Below are 19,220 nucleotides of genomic sequence, written 5' to 3' on the forward strand. Positions count from 1 at the left end.
TACACTCATAGATCAGATTTCGTTCATAAAGACTTGAAGGAAATAAAAATAAGGTCATGTAAAATGATAGGAAATGTTTGCTATTTGAAGAGGGAACAATGATTTAAATTTTTTTATTGGCCTAAAATGCAGATTGGAAAATTAAGAGAAATGTGGCAGGCCTAATTAATCAGGATCATTACAGATCTATTAGTTTGTGGTCAGAGATTATATTCATTCTTTGTGTTTTCTATCTTATTTTCTATCATATATTTGTTATGTTTTTGTAACACATGTACACATCTCTGTCGAGTATCATCTCATTGAATTCTCAGCAGTTTTATGAGAGAGACCCTCTAAGACCCTCTAAGAAAGAGGAGGCTCATTTTCTTATGGTTAGAGAATGCAGAAGCCAGCATAAGGACTGAGGTCCTTTGACCTCTGCTCCTGTACCGTTTCAGTTAGGCCACATTGTCTTTAGGACAGCTTAGAGGTTCTGAAATAGGAGGAGTAACATTTTCAAGGTATATCTTGTCTCTGGTACATAGTAGGTATATATTAGCCTGGAAATGTATAGCATAAATTAGCTTATCATAAATTATGCCTTTTTTGGAGATTTTGTATTCTACTTAGAAAAGTGATTGAGAATTTTATTAGATTCAAATGTAAAAAAAAAAAAAAAGAATTTAATGATAGTTCACAAAATGTATTTTGCATTAATGGGCATTTTACTAAAAAGATTTTCTTTTCCTCTCTCCCTTGCCACCTTTTTGTCTTTTTTATTGTAGTAATTCCAGACACACTCACTGACATGGTTAACCAAATGACAGAGAAAGTAGGCCTGGTTCATGGTCTGCCTTATGTAGCAGACAGACAGGGCTTTGCTGCCACATTAGAACAGGTAAGTACGGTGGTCATAATAATGTTCTTATTGTCAGTCACATCCCTGATCTGCCAGAATCTTGAGAGTTAGGATGAACTACCCAATGTGAACTGTAATTAAGTCTGTTTTAACGTGCTAAGTACTGGTATCCAACATGAGATTAGTGTTTTATGAGTGAAGACATTTTTGGGCCCCTGCAATCACTGACAGCTGAACTTACTACACTCCCGCAGTGAATGGATTTATGGAGGAAACACCTTGCGATCTCATTACCAGCTGAACACACCATAGTCTTTATCTTTATAACCCTCGCTTTCAGTTCTAGAGTTAGGTTCTAGACTATAGACTTAACATAAAAGCACATGGCATATAGTTCTTTCAGAGACCTAATCTGAAAAGAATCTTTTTAAAATATCAGAGTATTTAAATACACAAAATGGAAAATTATTCATACAAGTCATTATAAAATCCATTTGACTTTCCTTTTTTTTAAGATTTTTTTATTATATTTGTTTTTTTTTTTTTTTAATTTTTTTATTTTTTTATGATAGTCACAGAGAGAGAGAGAGAGGCAGAGACACAGGCAGAGGGAGAAGCAGGCTCCATGCACCGGGAGCCTGATGTGGGATTCGATCCCGGGTCTCCAGGATCGCGCCCTGGGCCAAAGGCAGGCGCTAAACCGCTGCACCACCCAGGGATCCCTTTTTATTACATTTGTGAGGAGAGAATAACCCTACCAATGAGAGAAAGTTTGTATTTTTTTTTCCCATGTGCCTTTTTAAAAAGGTGAGATGGTACTCTAAAAACAATTTGTATCTGATTTTTGTCACTTCATTATCTTTTCTCCATATTTTTAACTTTATATAAAAGTGATTTTTTTTTATAAAAGTGATTTTTATTGGCTGTATCACAGTCTATCACATGCATGTTCTATACCTGATTTAACCATTTCTGTGCTATTAAACATTAAAGAAGAAAAACTTGCTTTAATGTCATCAGGGAAGGATATACACTTGTAGTCTTTTAAACATATCAACTTGCTTTTAAGCGTATCTGCACTTACATTATTTTGAATTGCAGTCTTGGGATTACCACAGATCTGAGGGGGTAAAGGTATGTTGTGAGTGGAATTTAACCTTTGGCAGTTTGAGCCATGAACTCTTACTATTGCCCATGAATATATTTGTCCGATTTCAAGAAATCATTAAGTCTTTAAATATCAGAGTTTTTGTTTAGTAAGAGAAACTCTGAGTAGTTACTTTAAAAGAAAATACTTTTTTTTTTAAGATTTTATTTATTTATTCATGATAGATACAAAGAGAGAGGCAGAGACATAAGCAGAGGAAGAAGCAGGCTCCCTGTGGGGAGCCTGATGCGGGACTCGATCCCAGGACCCCAGGATCACTCCCTGGGCCGAAGGCAGGTGCGCTAAACTGCTGAGCCACTCAGGGATCCCCAAGAAAATACTTTTTATTCCTATATGCCACCTTGTATTTTTGTTTTAGAAATATTCAAGTTGTGGGGCATCTAGGTGGCTCAGTCAGTTAGGCATCTGCCTCTGGTTCAGGTCATGATCCCAGGGTCCTGGGATTGAGCCCCACATTGGGCTCCCTGCTCACTAGGAGTCTGCTTCTCCCTCTGCCCCTCCCCCCTGTTCATGCATATGTGCATGCTCATTCAATCTCTCTCAGATAAGTAAATAAAATATTTTAAAAATAAAGAAAAATAACATTGGGGAAATAGGGAAGAAGCTCAGAGACTCGGGCAGGAAGCAACTAGCTATGAAAGGATGCACAAAAGGAATTAAAATAGGATTGTCCTATAGGTTGATATACCTATAAGTGCTGTTTGTATATATGCATGTGGAAGTATATACACAACGTACATACACATGTAACGTATATTCACATACATACGCCTGTATGTGTAGATGTAGTTACACAAACTTTTTTTTTTTAATTTTTATTTATTTATTTATGATAGTCACAGAGAGAGAGAGGCAGAGACACAGGCAGAGGGAGAAGCAGGCTCCATGCACCGGGAGCCCGATGTGGGATTCGATCCCGGGCCTCCAGGATCGCGCTCTGGGCCAAAGGCAGGCGCTAAACCGCTGCGCCACCCAGGGATCCCAACACAAACATTTTGAAAGTAGGCTATATAACATATTTGTTAATATTTGACATCAGTGAGTGATATTTTTACCTGACTTATTTTATATCCAAATTAAGTTTTATTTGGATAAATCTTCAAATCTTATAGCTTTAGGGAAGACAGTATTTATTTGAAAATAGAATTATTTTTTCTTAGAAGAATATTTTTCTTTGTAATGGTGATAACAAGAATAGTCAATCTAGGGGCACCTGGATGGTGCAGTTGATTGAGTGTCTAACTCTTGATTTTGGCTTAGGTCATGATAATCAGCATCATGGGATTGAGCCCTATATGGGACTCCTCACTCAGCAAGGAGTCTGCTTGAGATTCTCTCTCCCTCTCCCTTTGCCGCTCCTCCTGCTCTCACTCACATGCTCTCTTTTTCTCTCTCTCTAAAATAAATAATTCTTAAAAAAAAAAAAAGAATAGTCAAATAAATTACTGATTGCCTGCCACATGTAAACAGTGTTTTGTAATAATTTTTATTCAGGTAGTTTATGTAAGAATAAGAAGATATTCAGTCAGTCATACTTAAAGTTCATTAAGAAAAAAATGTTTTAGATACCATACTTTTAACATAACATTCTAATTATACATATATGTTTTTGCTCTTTTTGGGGACAGGTATATTTTGGAACTTCCCATCCAAGGTCCTATATCTCTGCCAATGTCACTGGCTTCAAATGTGTGACAGGAATGTCTTGTTTAATGAGAAAGGATGTGTTAGATCAAGCAGGAGGGCTTATAGCTTTTGCTCAGTACATTGCTGAAGATTATTTTATGGCCAAAGCAATAGCTGACCGGTAAGCAAACTAAATTACATGAGGCTTATAGTACTTGTAGTACCTGACTTCTGTTGGTATATTGTATTTGTTAAGCCCATGGGTTAAGGAGCTATTTTATTTTATTTCTTGCTAGTGAGTACAGGATAGATTAATATTTCTATAAAGTAATTCCTATTATTTATAGATATGTTATAAAAGAAATAAATGAAGAAAATAAGTGTTCTGATTCTTTTACATTCTTTAACATAGTTTGGCATTAAAAGGAAGCTTCTCTGTGATTATAAATTTACATTATTATGGATGTAAATTTCTGTGTGTTTCAGAAGATTAAAAATATTAGTGCAGTCTTAAGCCAGCAGGTGAAAATTTAAAGAATATGATTGCACATTTTGGGATTTCTTAGATTATTTGATGCCTGCTAAGAAGCCACCTAACGGTTCACAGAATGAATTCACATTTCTCTGTCAAAACACATGTTTGCTTTTAAAGGGGTTCATTGCCCCTTTGTGATAATTTACTAAAGATAGGATTTTAAAAATTGACGAAGGTTTTTAAAATTCTTTCATGTTGGTATTCATGTACTCATAGTTTCATAGTGTTTCCCATGAGATACATAATGCTTTTTGTTTGCATTTCTTGTGAATATCCACACATAAATCACACATCCCTCCTCTACACCCAGCCTCCTCCCATTTGAATTAGTGGTTTTTTTGGTTTTAGTTTTGGTTTTGCTTATTAGTGATCAAGGACTAAACTGAAATACAGAACCCGCTCCACTTAGTACTTTCAAAATGTCTGCATTTTAAGTGTCTTAAACCGTAAACTAAGGGGTTGCAGTCTCTCTCAGCTGTAGATGGTACTTCATGGGCCTGTGTATTGCTCAGAGATCCATGAGTCTGATATACCCCAAGTAGGGTGCTGATCCTGAGAACGAGGCTCACCCTGAACACCAGCGGTTGCTTACTCTGTATAGTGATGAGTAAATGTATAATCAGTCGTGCCTGCATGTGTTCATCATCATCATAGTTCATTTTATAATTGTCTTAATTTTCAGAGGCTGGAGGTTTGCAATGTCCACTCAGGTTGCAATGCAGAACTCTGGCTCTTACTCAATTTCCCAGTTTCAATCCAGAATGATCAGGTAAGCCAGCTGTTCTTCTTTTTATACTGGATGAAAAGAGAAAGGTTGAGGAGTAATTTTTACATGGTCTAGTGTGATATTCAAAATACTGAAAAGTCAAGTCTTGCTTAGTTCCAGAAAAGAGAGGTTAGCAACCTTATTAAAATAGATTTTTAAATTTTTTAAAGCGTAAAGTCAATTAATTAATATATAACATGCTGTTGGTTTCAGAGGTCAGTGATTTGCCAGTCTTATATGCCACCCAGTGCTCCCTCCATCGCGTGCCCTCCTTAATGCCCATCACCAGTTACCCTATCCCCCACACCTCTTACTAAAATAAATTTAACGTTTAAATATATTTTCTTTGCTGTGTAGCCCTGAAAGCATTCAATAAATATGAGATGCTGAAGTGGGGGAGGGGGGATGGCGTAACTGGGCACATGATGGAATGAGCTCTGGGTGTTCTCTGCAGCTGATGAATCACTAAATTCTGCCCCTGAAACCAGTGATACAGTATATGTTAACTAAATTGAATTTGACTAAATAATTTTTAAAAAGAAAGATGTTGAGACTTTGATTTCTTTAATATGCTTATCTCTGTTTTCTTAACTTTCTATACTTTGAATTTTATAATCTTTATTCGTTAGAGTGTAGGCCATACAAATGAATTTATAGACTTTTTTCTTTGATATACTAAATAAAAATAGAAAAGAGATTCATTAAATACTCTTTAAAGAGGAGGGCCTTCATATCACAGAATAAAGAGCTGGTCATTTGGTGGAAAGATTGGTTAGTCTTGTAGTCAGGCTGTTGTTTAAAAAAGGTCTTTTTTAAATAAATAAATAAAATAGGTCTTTTTTCTTTTAGGTGGACCAAATTACGAATTAACATGCTTCCTGCTACAATAATTTGTGAGCCAATTTCAGAATGCTTTGTTGCCAGTTTAATTATTGGATGGGCAGCCCACCATGTATTCAGATGGGATATTATGGTATTTTTCATGTGTCATTGCCTGGCATGGTTTATATTTGACTACATTCAACTCAGGGGTGTCCAGGTATGTGGATAGGCATGAAAAGATTGGCAGTCATTTGGTGGAACTAAAACTATTTTTATTTTAGAAAGGGTTGATGAAATCTATCTGAGCCATTCTTTAGCTTCCTTTTGAAGGTTAATATCAGGTTTAAACATTACTTTCTTTAGTAGAATGTGGATGCAAAACTTAACTTGATTTTCAACTTTCAGTTGGTAGCTAGACTAGGACTTTTATTAAGGCTCCAAAAAAAATGATGTTAAGCAAATCAAGTATTCAAACTAAAATATGTTAGGATTAGCCATTATTTTAATGCTTTTTCTATTCATAATTAACATTTTTTAAACTGATACAGCACAGCAGTTCAGTTATATAAAGAAACAGGCTTGATTTTATATAGTATATTTAAAAGGGTGATATTGAAGAATTTCATTTTTTAACTATGTTTAGTTCAACAGCCAGTAAATCCATCTTTTTTGTTTTTTAATTCCTAGGGCGGCACACTGTGTTTTTCAAAACTTGATTATGCAGTAGCCTGGTTCATCCGTGAATCCATGACAATATACATTTTTTTATCGGCATTATGGGACCCTACTATAAGCTGGAGAACTGGTCGCTACAGATTGCGCTGTGGAGGCACAGCAGAGGAAATTCTAGATGTATAACTACAGCTTTGTGACTGTACATAAAGGAAAAAAGAGAAGTATTATAAATTATGTTTGTATAAATGCTTTTAAAGATCTACCTTCAGTAGTTTTATCACATGTATGTTTGATATCTGTTCTTTAATTTATTTTGCATGGCACTTGCATCTGTGAAGAAAAAAAAAAAAAAACACATCTGTAGTCTTGGCCAAATGGTACACTTTATTTTGTGGAAGTATTGAATCAAGAGAATTGGTTCTAGGAACCTGGGTTTGATTTTCGTTGTTTGTTTATTTTTTAAAAATAAATATATATATATAAATATATGAATGCTCTGCAACAAACACTATGACAGTATCCTTCAGTAGAGAAAGTTTCTTATCTGTGAGTACACTCTTTTAGAACATTTATGGGATGGCAGCAGCTTTGTTTTGGAGTTTAGGAAAGACTAGAAAGGAATCACTTTACACATCTAAAGTGAATGGTATTGTATGGTGAACAACCCACACTGAGGTACTAACTAAGAAACTTTTTCATGCTCTATGCCTACCTCTTGTAGTTGTTGCAGAGCCAATATAAATTGAAATAAGGTAGCTAGGCCTTGCAAAAACAAATGGAAAAACTTTAAAAATAATAATAGTAAAAGAGCTGGAGTCTAGTATTTATATGAATCTGTGAGAGATATTTTTTTTGGTCTCACTGCAATGAACCAAAAGTGGTTGAGTTTGGTTTTTAATTGTAGCCATGTATTGAAGGCATCCTTTTGACCAACTCTTGTTGGTTCTGTCTTGAACCATTGTTAATCACTGTGCTGGTAAACCTTTCCTTCCCTGCTCCCTTACCCGACCCCACCCCATCTTTCCTTAACTTTTTTTTCGGGGGTGGGGGGGGATTTGGGGTGGTTTTGTTTTAGTGTGAGTGGATGTTTTGATAGTTGTGAGGAAAAATGCATTTCAGACACATTTCACACATGAGCTATTTTCTTACTCAGTATGTCTTATTGTTAAAAAGAATGTAATTTCATGATACAGGTATTTAATATCTTTTTTAAGTAAGTAAATATTCTAGCCATCAAATAAATTGCAGTAGAGTATTAAGTGAGGACAGGATGAGTTTTACTCTTAAAATCAATCAGTATCAAACTAAGTCTACTGTGTGTGTGTTTTTTTTTTTTTTTTTTTACTCTTACAGTTAGTCTAGTCTTATTTAAATTGGATTTTTGTATTCCAGTTTGTATGACAGAGTAGACTAGATCAGTGCTAGTTGTAAATGCATGCTGTCTTTCACTCTTCTCCCGCCCTGCCGCTAGACTTGCTTGTCACGTTATGCTTAACTTGTGGTGAACTGGACTTGTTTTTGTTTAAAAAAAAAAAAAAAATAGGCAAAATGTAAGGGATAGTGCATAAGCCTTTTTTTTTCCCCCTGTAGTGGAATTTTTGCTTTTTCTCTGGGATTGGATGGCATGTTGTCTACATGAACGCCTGCTGCAGGGCTGACGCTGGCAATATGGCAGCTTTCAATTCTAAGTTACTACAGTTTCCATGTCAGAGCATAATGTGTAGCATATCAGCAATAATTACATATTTATAGAAAACGGACACATTTTCACCTCACTGAGCCAATTCATTTAATTGTCTAATGACTAACATACATGGTTTCAAGTGTACTATACCTATTCATGTGTATATACTATGGATACACATTATGTATAAGCTTTTCTCTGGGCCAAACTGCTTCAATCAAAAAGTTTTTTTTCTTTTTTTTTTTTTTTTTTTGCGCCTTATGACGAATTTGTTTGAAGGGCATTTTCTTCATGAACAAAGGCTTTGATGCATATTCCTTTCCATGTGAAATGGGTAGTATTGCTCCCTGAGGAAAGTTGCACAGTGAAAACCAGTCTAGTTGTGACCCACTTTGTGTTTGTTTTTTTTTTTTAATCTCGATTACAAAAGTTGAATTTTGCGAATATGTTTGTAATTTGTTGGTTTGTTTAATGAAGTTTGGTTGATGCCATCCTTTGCACCGCTGAAGTGAAATTTTGCTTATTACTTAGCTTTTTGCTAATCTCAGTATGGGCAATGTAACAACAAATCCAAATGGCTGGACAGACTTCTTGTGTTTTGTAAATATAAAAAAATGACTGTTCTGTATGTGTGTTTTATGTGGTAATGGAGTATTTCCTTCAAGTGAAACTTCATTTAAGCAGAGTGATTCTTTGTTTAGCAAGTTTAGAGTGGTGATAATATGGTAAGAAATAATATAAATGTTGAAGAAAGCATCACAACAGAACTGTAGGAGTCCAAATTTAATAAACCATTAAAAAAAAACAAGTGTCTAGAATATACCACATTTTATTATTTAAAATCATTGTATCAAGTTTTTTTGTTGAAAATAAAAATTTGAATACAATCAAAACATTAACAATAATGTATTTTTGTTTACTGCCTTTTCCTTTTTTTATCTTTTTATAAGTCACATATTGTGCCGATCACATCAGAATTACTGGGAGAATTCTCTCAAGCGTTAATTTTGACATCTTCCTTTTTACAAAACTGTGCTACAGTCAGGCTTACGGCTTAACATTGGGCTTTTCTACATTGGTTGCACATTAGAAACACCCAGAGAGCTTCAAAAGAAGAAATAACACATGCCTGTGCCCTGCCCACAGAGATTCTGGTTCAGGTACTCTGGGACGAGGCCTGAGCTCTGCTGGTTCTGTGCAGGCAGACCTGTGAAGCAGTGGCTCGTCATCACCTGGAGAAGAGACCCATTGGCCCCTTGGGCCCCTTCCCACCCCGGCTCCCAGCCTCACTTGGCTTCTTAGGTGGTATCACTCCAGTGGCGGGCAAGGCCCAACCAAGGAGAGGAAAGGAATGGCTCTAGGCCTCCCATGCAGAGACCAGCTAGACCCAGTGGCCCACACACTGGCCAGGGCCAGGCTCCTCCCACGCTGGAGGCCTCTCCACGTATATTTCACCATCAGCCTGTGAGGGAAGAAAACTTTTAACTGGAGAGTAGATCCCAGGGGAGGAAGGGTCTAAAAAGAATTTGAAGTGATGAAAATGTTTTACTGTTAAATAGTAGTGATGGTTGCACAATCTTGTGAATATATTAAAAACCGCTCTGAATTGTACCCTTTAAAAGGCAAATTTTATGGTCTGTTAATTATTATACCTGGATTTTTTTAAATAAAGAAAATATTAAAATCACCATTAATGTATCATTTCCTTCCAGTCTTCTGACACCCGTTACTGAAATGGGTTTGAGAGAACACATAGAACTGCTTGTTTGGCCATTTTCGAAATCTTTCTCGATTTGACAGGTGAAAATATTGGAGCTCATAGTTTAAAGATGGATCTTTTTTTTTTTTTTCCTTTAAGTAGGCTCCACACCCAGCGTGGAGCTGAGCACAGGGCTTGAACTCACAGCCCTGAGATCAAGAATCAGATGCTCAACCCACTGAGCCATCTAGGCGCCCCTCGACATATGAATTTTTTTAATGGCTAACAAGATTGTGTATTTTTATACGTATGATTTATAACCACTGGAATTTCTTCCATTTCTTGATCTTATTTAAATGAGGGTCTTAATGTTTCCTTAATGTGTATTCCATGTGTCTCTTCTTCTTTACCATAATAAACAGTTTACCAGACAGAACACTGCTAAAGTCTTTGCATTTAGGATAATGTTTTCCCAAGGCAAGGTGGGGAGGGCATGGAAATAATTGATGAACGTTTGTGCAGCTGAATGGCCCGCACCAGTATCCTGAAAAAAGACCAGTGTTCCCAAATGTGGTTTCCCTCCCTGTCTTAGAACCATTTTCAGCATTGAAGTGACAATATTTTTACAGTCTGTGTATTCCCATTTCTGACATGAAGCTTACTGGCCTTTGGGTACTGTTTTTTTCAATACGTTTCTGAACTTTATTTGCTAGTATTTAGAGAAATGTTTTCTAGGCTTTAGAGCGAGGATATGCTAACTGCAAAGTCAGTTGGGCTTTCCCCCTTCTGTACTCCAGCAATTCTTTATTTAGCCAGGAATGATCTGTTCTTTGAAAGTTTGAAAGAATTTATCCATAAAACGTTATGGGCCTGGCACTTCAATAACCTTTTCCAGCTTATTTTGTTGATAATAGTTCACATTTTCTATGTCTTTTTTTTTTTAATATTTTTTTTAAATTTTTTATTTATTTATGATAGCCACAGAGAGAGAGAGAGAGGCGCAGAGACACAGGCAGAGGGAGAAGCAGGCTCCATGCAGGGAGCCCGATGCGGGACTCGATCCTGGGACTCCAGGATCAGGCCCTGGGCCGAAGCGCTAAACCGCTGCGCCACCCAGGGATCCCTTTCTATGTCTTTTTAAATCAATTTTAGTCACTTAAACCATTGAGATTTTGACAGCGTTTGACAAATTCTCTTCAAACTTTTGCTAGCTACATAGGCTGTTGGGCGGGAGGCTTGCAGCCCCTGTGCGGATTGAACTTGGACCTCTGGTCTGAGAACAGCCATGGGCAAGGCCATCCCTCCCGAGGCCACCGATACCCTCTTCATATAAAGAAAACCTGGCCCCGGGCGGCCTGGGTGGCTCAGTGGTTGAGCATCTGCCTTTGGCTCAGGGTGTGATCCCAGGGTCCTGGGATCGAGTCCCACAGCATCGGAGACAGCTTCTCCCTCTGCCTGTGTCTCTGCCTCTCTCTGTGTCTCTCATGAATAAATTAATACAATCTTAAAAGGAAAAAGAAAACCTGGCCCCATTACTCCTCTTCTTAAAACACTTTAATGGCTTGACGTTACCTTCAGGATAAAGCCCAAGCTCTACTCATGGCAGAAAGGCTATTTGAGATCACATCCTGGGGGCACCTCCAGACTCCCCTCTTGCCTTTTTTTGCCAAACCCACTCACGTTAACCTCATCGTAAACTTCCTGCAGTTTCCCTGATGGCTGCTCTTTCCTGCTCTGGGCCTTTGTGTGTGTTGCTTCCTCAAACAATTCCTCCAACCTCCACAGTGGGACTCTACTCAGGGGCCAGCTTCTCCATGACTTACCTTCCCGAGTTCTGTGTCCTGTGCCTGTGCCTCTAGCCTCACCCTACACTTCTGCCCTAGACCTACCACTGGTTATTTTAATTGGCCCTCTAGTTGTTCGTGTTCATCATTAAATTGGAAATACCAAGGGCAGGGAGGGCCAGTAACTTAACTTGACTTTGTGTCCCAAGCTCCTGGCTTAGGGACCTGATACAAAGTCCATTCTGCTGAATGAATGAATGAACAAATAAAGATAAGCACGCCTGTGCCACTAATCTGGTGCCTCTAGCTAATCACATCCCAGGAATGCAGTCTGTGGAGCCAGACCGGATCCACTCTCCAGCGTTACCATTTGCTTCCCGCACGCCCTCTCTGTGCCTCAGTGGACACCAGCGCGATCTCCTTCGCAGGGGTCGGTGTGAGAATGAAAGGAAGTAACTGCATTTGACGAGCCACATTCTCGGTAAAGGCGGGTGTTCCGATAAGGATCTCAAGCCACCAAGTGAAAATGAAAGCTCAGTTACACAGTCGACAAAGTAGCTCTTCTTCCTCCAGGGCTCGAGGGAAAGGATTGTTCACAATCTGATGGGAGAGAGTTGCTGGATCTTTTTGTAGGGCAGCTGACCCCTCAGCCCCGGCTGGTTCAGGGGACGTATCCTAGCATTCCAGATGAAAATCCATCGGGTTTATTTAAACTATTACAAACAATGCTGTTGTCGCCCGCATGATCCTGTCCCGAATGTAAGAGTCAGTGGCTGGAGCTGCGAGGCCCGGCAGAAAACCCCAAGAGTCGCTGCGCAGACCTGCTCCCTGCAGCGAGAGCGCGCGGAGCCTGGAGGCCGAGAGGCAGGTGTTCACGGCCCCGCGTGGCCACACGCTGCGTGGAGGGAGGTGCTCCCGGGCCCGGGCGGCATTCAAGGAATTGTACCTGGCTGGAATGTTGCCAGCTCCTCTCCTTGTAGAAGGACAGCTGGCTCCGTGTAATCCGAGAGTTTCCTGGGTGCCCTGTGACTCCGAGCCCTGAGCAGGGAGCGTGGAGGCCGAGTCCCCAGACCCGGCCATCAGAATTCCCTGCCACGCGGCGTGGCAGCCACCACGGTTCCCAAACTGTAGTATAAGGGCAGCTTCAAATGCCAACTGCAGTGCTCCACTCCCACGTCCGAAAGCCAAAAACCCTACACCTTTATAAGCTTTCCTCAGATTCTGCTGCGGGCCTTGCCAGGACCCTTCAAGGAACATTCCAGTAGATCTAGCTTTCGGCGGGAATGCATTTTACGCAAGGACGGTGGAGTGAGGGTGATGGCCTTGTGGCCAGAAGAGTCGAGGCTCAGCCCCTAGGACATACTTATTTTGATCTCTAAGCGAAGTGGCTGAGATATTGTGGTTTATAATAAGAAACATAGGGGCGCCTGCGTGGCTCAATCGGTTGAGCATCTGACTCTTGGTCTTGGCTCAGGTCTTGATCTCAGGGTCGTAAGTTAGAGCCCTGAGCTGGGCTCTGCACTGGGCGTAGAGCCTCCTTTTGAAAAAATAATATTAAATATATATTTGATCTTCATTCCCATTTCTGGCACAGAACTCCTAAAACCCTTATGTAATTTTCCTGCGTGACAGGAGGTCTTTTGTTGTGTTAATGAGGCGACTTTGGGGCTGCTCCTGGGGCTGGCATGGTTGCCTGGTTGCCGGGAGAACCCAACCTGGGACTGGAGGGTGGAACATGCAGTCCCACCGGCCCCCCAACCCCAACACTCAGGGAAGGGAGAGAGGCCAGAAGTTGAATCAATGACCAGAGGCCAATGATTTAATCAATCGTGCCTATGTAATGAAGCCTCCCTAAAGGATGGGGTTCAGAGGACTTCCAGGGTGGTGAACTGCAGATTGGTGGGCGATCCATGTGCCACGGAAGCTGCAAGCCTTTCCTCATGCCACGGCCTCCACGTCCTCTCCCTCTGGCTGTCCCAGAGTTGTTCCCTGCGGTGACCAGATAATCTCGTAAGTGAACTGTTCCTGAGCCGCTCTAGCAAGTCAGTGGAACCCAAGGCCGGGGTGGGGGGTTGGGGGGGGGGGGGGGGGGGGCATGGAAACTCCAATCTAGAGGCGGTTGGTCAGAAGCACAGGTGACAACCTGGACAGGCTTCTGAAGTGGCAGGGGCAGGTTGGGGAATAGTCCTCTAGAACTGAGGCCTCGGCCTGTGAGACCTGGGTACAGAGTGTCACAGCAGAGCTAAACCTGGAGACACCCGGCTGGTGTCCTGAGCACTGCTCGGCGGACGGGGAGCCTCCCCACCGCACGTGGGGGCTGTGCCTGGGGCACATGGTGGCCCAGTGGAAGCGTAATCACTGGAGGGCCCGCCGCACTCGGGACTCCACGAGGCGGATCATCTGAATGGCAGACGTTGACTGGCAAACAAGAGGTCTGGGATCTCTTGGAGAGGAAAACACCATGAAAAGTTAACGAAGTTTTTAAACATTTGCTTCTTAGGAACTCTAATTTTGGGGCCCCTGGGTGGCTCAGCAGGTGAAGCATCTTCCTTCGGCTCAGGTCATGATCTCAGGGTCCTGGGATCGAGCCCCACATCGGGCTCCCTGCTCAGTGAAGTCTGCTTCTCCTTCTCCCTCTGTGCTCTCTCTCTCTCTCTCAAATAAATAAATACAATAAGCATTAAAAAAAAAAAAAAAAGAAACTGTAATTTTGAACTTTGTGACCAGGGTAGCTGGAACTTTAAATTTTTACTTTGTTTTCACAGAGCAGCGCAAAGGGGAAAATGGTGTGGAAGGGGCTCCATTGGTGCGTCTGAAGACATTGGACCAAAGGTGCTGAGTGATGGTGGGAAGCATCTGTCCTGCAGGGTCCCGGTGATGAAGACCAACAGTTGCTGTACTAGGGAATTCTGAGAAAAGGACAACCTGTCATAGTCACTTCTCTCTGGTCTCTGTCCCTTCCAGCCTGGCCACAGAATGAAGAGTTCAGACACAGCTAAGAACTCGTTGTTTGACATCTGGGCCCTAGGATCCCAGTCTAGCTGCTCTACGTCCTTGCTGTGATCTTGTCTGGGTGAAACTGGTGTGATTCCACCCACAGCAGGGGAGCTCAAAAGATGATTGAGCTTTTTTCCACCTGAGAACAGAGCCCCCCACCCTGACCCTCCTGCCAAGCCTCAGCAGAAATGTCAGGCTTCCTCTCCCTGTCACAGCTGCCCATAGTACAGGGGCAGTCAGTCCACCACGGCTTGAGGGATTCCCACAACCCACTTGCCAAATTCTCAGGCAAGAGAAATTGCCAACGAAGAGAACATGTCATTTGCAGGAAAGAGACCAAGTGGGACAGAAGATGTGGGTAAGTGGAGGTGGAATATAATGGGGGAAACAGAGGGGAAATTCAATTAAAAAACATAATGAGTGGGAAAACATAATGAGAACTTTCAAGAAGATGGAATTAGAGCATAACAAATGAAATTATAGAAGTAAAAGGCAAGATTTCTAAATTTAGTACTTTGCTGTAGAAACAGAGTGATTCCGTCTAAAAACCAAATCTGTGTTGGGGGGGGGGGGATGTCTCAGTAATCCAGAGCCAAACAACATAAAACAAAGCATACTAAATGTGAAAATGCACAGATCCAAGACATAAAGGACGGAGGGGAGACTTCACAGTCTAGCAGTTGGAGTCCTGGGAGAAAGGGGTATGAGAGAAGAATCTGAAGACATGATTTCTATTTAAAGGGCCCAGGTGAGTTTATTGAAAAGACACACCCACAGAGAAGCATCCTGGTGAAAGTTCTGAGCTTCAAGGATGAACTCTACCCTCATTAGCCGGAAAGAATGAGTTACTGACAAAGGAAAGAGAGTGAGGCCATCCAGCAATGAACTATCAACAATACTGAAGGCTCTGGAAGGCACATGGATATCTACAGGCTAGTAGGAGGAAAGGTGGGTTATGATCAGGAAATCTTGCTTCCAGTCAAAACATTATTAGAGGAGGGGTGGGGGGAAGACATTTTTGGACATGCAGGGCCTCAGAAAGTACACCAGCCATGTGTTCTGTCTGAAGAAAGGGGTCAAGAAAACTCCAGAAAATAACCCCCATCGGAAATCTCCGCATGAGAGAATTGAAAGAATTCAAGGAAACAGTGGTGAATAAGGAACCTTGTGTGAGTCATGGTCTGAATGGATGACGCTAGTGTGGCATGGAAAAATGAGAATTTTTGAATCAGATAAGGCTTTTTAGAGGGGGAATTTCAATAGCCTTGGCTAAAATTAGAACTTATCTCAAAACCTAGGTGTAAGGACGTGAAAGCAAATGGGGAAGGAAAAGTGGTTTTAAGCTTTGTTGAGGTCCACCAAGGCACAGGGAAGGGCTGCAGAGCCATTTCATGGCACACAACCAACAACTTCAAGTTGCCTCCTAGACAAAAAAAGTCTTTGGTTCCGTTCTTCCACGGAGGAAATCTTAATGGTAGTAGTAATATCCCTCAATCTCTCTCTCTTGTCTCTCTCTCTCTCTCTGCCTGTGTGTCTCTCTCTCTCTTTCTCTCACCCAGTGGTGTCCTTTCTTTGCCCTCTCAGTTACCCATCCCTGTTCTTGTTCCTGCCCATGTTCATCTTATTCTTCACACCAGGCAGGTTAGCAACAGATTGCAAACTTAGCTCCTGGCCCACCTGCTCAATGCCCATCAGGATGCCCATCAGGATGCCCAGTTGGACAAAAGGAAGAATTTCTCCCTTAAAAATAAAAAGAACTAGCAGAAACCTTGTGATGATGGTTACAATATGTTATATTATTTATATATTTATATATTATATAATATATAGTCCACCCATTAGAAGGCTGTGCACTTTTTTTAAAGTATTTATTTATTTATTTATTTATTTATTTATTTATTTATTTATTTATGAGAGAGAGTAAAAACACGAGTGGTGGGGATAGGCAGAAGGAGAAGCAGACTCCCCATTGAGCAAAGAGCCCGATGTGGGGCTCAATCCCAGGACTCCAGGATCATGGCCTGAACTGAAGGCAGATGCTCAGCCACTGAGCCACCCAGGTGCCCCAACATCAAAGGACTTTTAAATCTTTGCTAATTTTTATCAGCAAAATCCTGGCGAATATGTGAGATTAGGGGCTTGACCAAGGAGAGAGGGACATGAATAAAAATTAGGCAACATTTTTACTTTTTCTTTTCTTATTTTTTTAATAAAGATTTTATTTAGTTATTTGACAGAGAAAGAGAGAACACAAGAAGGAGGAGCAGCAGAGGGAGAGGGAGAAGCAGACCCCTCACTGACCAGGGAGCCCGATGTGGGGCTGCATCTCGGGACCCTGAGATCATGACCTGATCCAAAGGTAGATGCTTAACTGATTGAGCCACCCAGGCACCCCTAGGCTACATTTTTTGATATGGTATTCTTTCCAGGGATCTTGGGTGAAAATACTAGCTCCAATAGCTGGGAAGACATCTGATTGCTTTTCTCAATAGGCTGGCTGGAAACTGTCAGAGATGGACCACATCAAATGAAGACAAAACGTTAGCCGGGGACAACAGCAAAGAAGAAATAGAGAGACTTAGGAAGACAGGGATTTTGGAATGCATTTATGATGCATGATTCAGTTTATCTCCCAGTAAAGATCAAGAATGTCCTCCTATCGTCAAACCATTGAGAAACACATTTGTTCAGGGAGAGCAAGGATCTTTGTGAAGGTATTTGGACAAAGAGGCCGATAGGAAGAACAGGCTGTGCTACAATAGTCTTCCTGATGTCAGGAGGGATGGTAGGATCAGGGAAGGATGATGGCCTCTTGAGCAAGGCCAAACATTGCACTTAACCACCAGAGGCCCGGTATCTATAATTAATGTAATTGGCAAAGGCACTACAGTGGTAATCGGAATGGTCTGACTCTTTGATGGTATCTAATTAATAAGTAAAAGATCCAGAAACCAATGGGAAGCCTCCTACAAGTTTGTACCTGATTTCTGGAACAAAAACCCTCCAGTCTGGTGGAAAGAGATCTCACTCAAGCCACTTCAATGGACAACCCCATGTCCTCACTCAATTCGCAGGCCTGATTTATTTCAGAAACTCTGAGCCCTTGAATGAAAGGAAGGGTGCATATCCCTGATAAAAAAAGCATCTGCGATAACATGTCAGGTTTATACTGTGCCTCTTTCTCCTCATCTTCTCCAAAGAGACAGCTATTTATCAGCATCAATGTATACTTAGGGAAAGAAAAATCTCCCAACCTTTGGCTTTGAAATCATGGCAAACTAGAATGCCTCCGTGGATTCCCAGTGAGTGGAGCTTCATAATGATCGAATTCTAAATATTTTATTCTAATCAGCCTCACGTTGGGCCCTGTGAAACCATGCACCTACCTATCTTGTGGTTGAGCGTAGCTGAAACAGATAAATTTAGAAATGAACATAATTTTCAAGTCTGCTTCCTGACCCCTGACATGAGGGCTATTGTGGTAAGAGAAGCAAATTTAAGCCTCCAGGGAGTACCGTCCACTAGAAACATGATGTGAGCGTGCGTCTAATTTTAAGTTTCAAGTGGCCATAATTTAAAAAGGTAAAGAGAAACAGGTAACCTTACTTTTAGTAATTTATTTTATTTATGCCACTACATTCAAAATAGTATCATTTCAACATATAATCAATACACAACTTATTAATACACTTATTTTTGTCTGAAGCTACACTTACAGGACATCTTATTACGGACTAACCGCATGCCGAGTGCCCATGCGGCCAGTGGCTATGGTATTGGCTGGCCCAGCTCTAGAGCTTCTCCCTTCTACTCTGAGAGCAAGCCAGAAGCAACGACACATTCCTGGAAGATTCTCAGAAATGCATATGCAATAAAAAAAAATTTCATTGTGGTTGTGGTTGTTTGGGAATGGCTCCTTCCATATCCCTTTTTAACATGCCTGTTTTACCTGCGCAGCTGTCAGATAAACTCAAAGACATATTCCGTGTTCTTCTAGACTTAATTAGGTAGTGACTCAGATCGTCTCTGCTGTTCCAGATGTGGTCTCCTCACCAGAGCAAACAAGCACAGTTCTGAACAATCTGGGGTGCAACGATGGGCACCCAACGATGGGCTTGGTGCCCGGTTCTGTCCATCCAGATAAGAAGGCAGTAGTTGCACTTTGCTTTCACCTGCAGGCCCACCTGCGCACCTGCCACCCTGTCCCGGGATTACAGGGGCTGCCTCTGTGCCACTATGTAGCCTGGCCTTTCTCCCTGTTCCACAGGACGTGATGCTGGCCCATCCCGTGGATGACATCAAGCTAATAGAACCTAGAGGCCAGGATGCGGCAGGTACTTTTGGGACCTTGGGGGAGATATAGATAGGACTAAAGTGAGAGATGCATGCCATGAAAATATAGGGGGCTGCCCCCCCCCCATTAAGTATAAAGCTCTCGTAGAGTACAAAACGGGATAACCACTCTCTTTTCTTTTCTTTAAGATTTTTTATTATTTATTTGAGAGAGAAAGCACAAGAGAGGACAAGCAGGGAAATCTGCAGAGGGACAGGGAGAAGCAGACTCCCCGCTAAGAGGGTGTCTGATGTGGGGCCCCCAGGCCCCCAGGACCCCGGGGTCATGAT

General features: G+C 41.2%; 1 protein-coding gene and 1 long non-coding RNA gene across 3 annotated transcripts in view; both read left to right on the top strand.

The window, feature by feature from the left end:
• UGCG (UDP-glucose ceramide glucosyltransferase) overlaps nt 1-6,929 on the top strand; it is a 33,554-nt gene extending 26,625 nt beyond the window's left edge. The window contains 5 exon segments of the mRNA NM_001172235.1: nt 768-880; nt 3,638-3,816; nt 4,853-4,939; nt 5,786-5,975; nt 6,446-6,929. Of these exon segments, the coding sequence (NP_001165706.1) occupies nt 768-880; nt 3,638-3,816; nt 4,853-4,939; nt 5,786-5,975; nt 6,446-6,616 (740 nt within the window). The 3' untranslated portion in view covers nt 6,617-6,929.
• Nucleotides 6,930-13,101: 6,172 nt separating this feature from the next.
• Nucleotides 13,102-18,484, top strand: LOC119873978. 2 transcript variants are annotated; one of them, XR_005367161.1, is made up of 3 exons: nt 13,102-13,610; nt 14,366-14,955; nt 18,304-18,484. It is a non-coding gene; the product is annotated as an uncharacterized LOC119873978 (long non-coding RNA). The 2 variants fall into 2 exon arrangements; XR_005367160.1 differs by lacking the exon at nt 18,304-18,484 and adding an exon at nt 15,339-16,364.
• Nucleotides 18,485-19,220: the final 736 nt, after the last annotated feature.

This window comes from Canis lupus, chromosome 11 (genome assembly GCF_011100685.1).
Source record: "Canis lupus familiaris isolate Mischka breed German Shepherd chromosome 11, alternate assembly UU_Cfam_GSD_1.0, whole genome shotgun sequence".
Classification (NCBI taxonomy): Eukaryota; Metazoa; Chordata; class Mammalia; order Carnivora; family Canidae; genus Canis; species Canis lupus.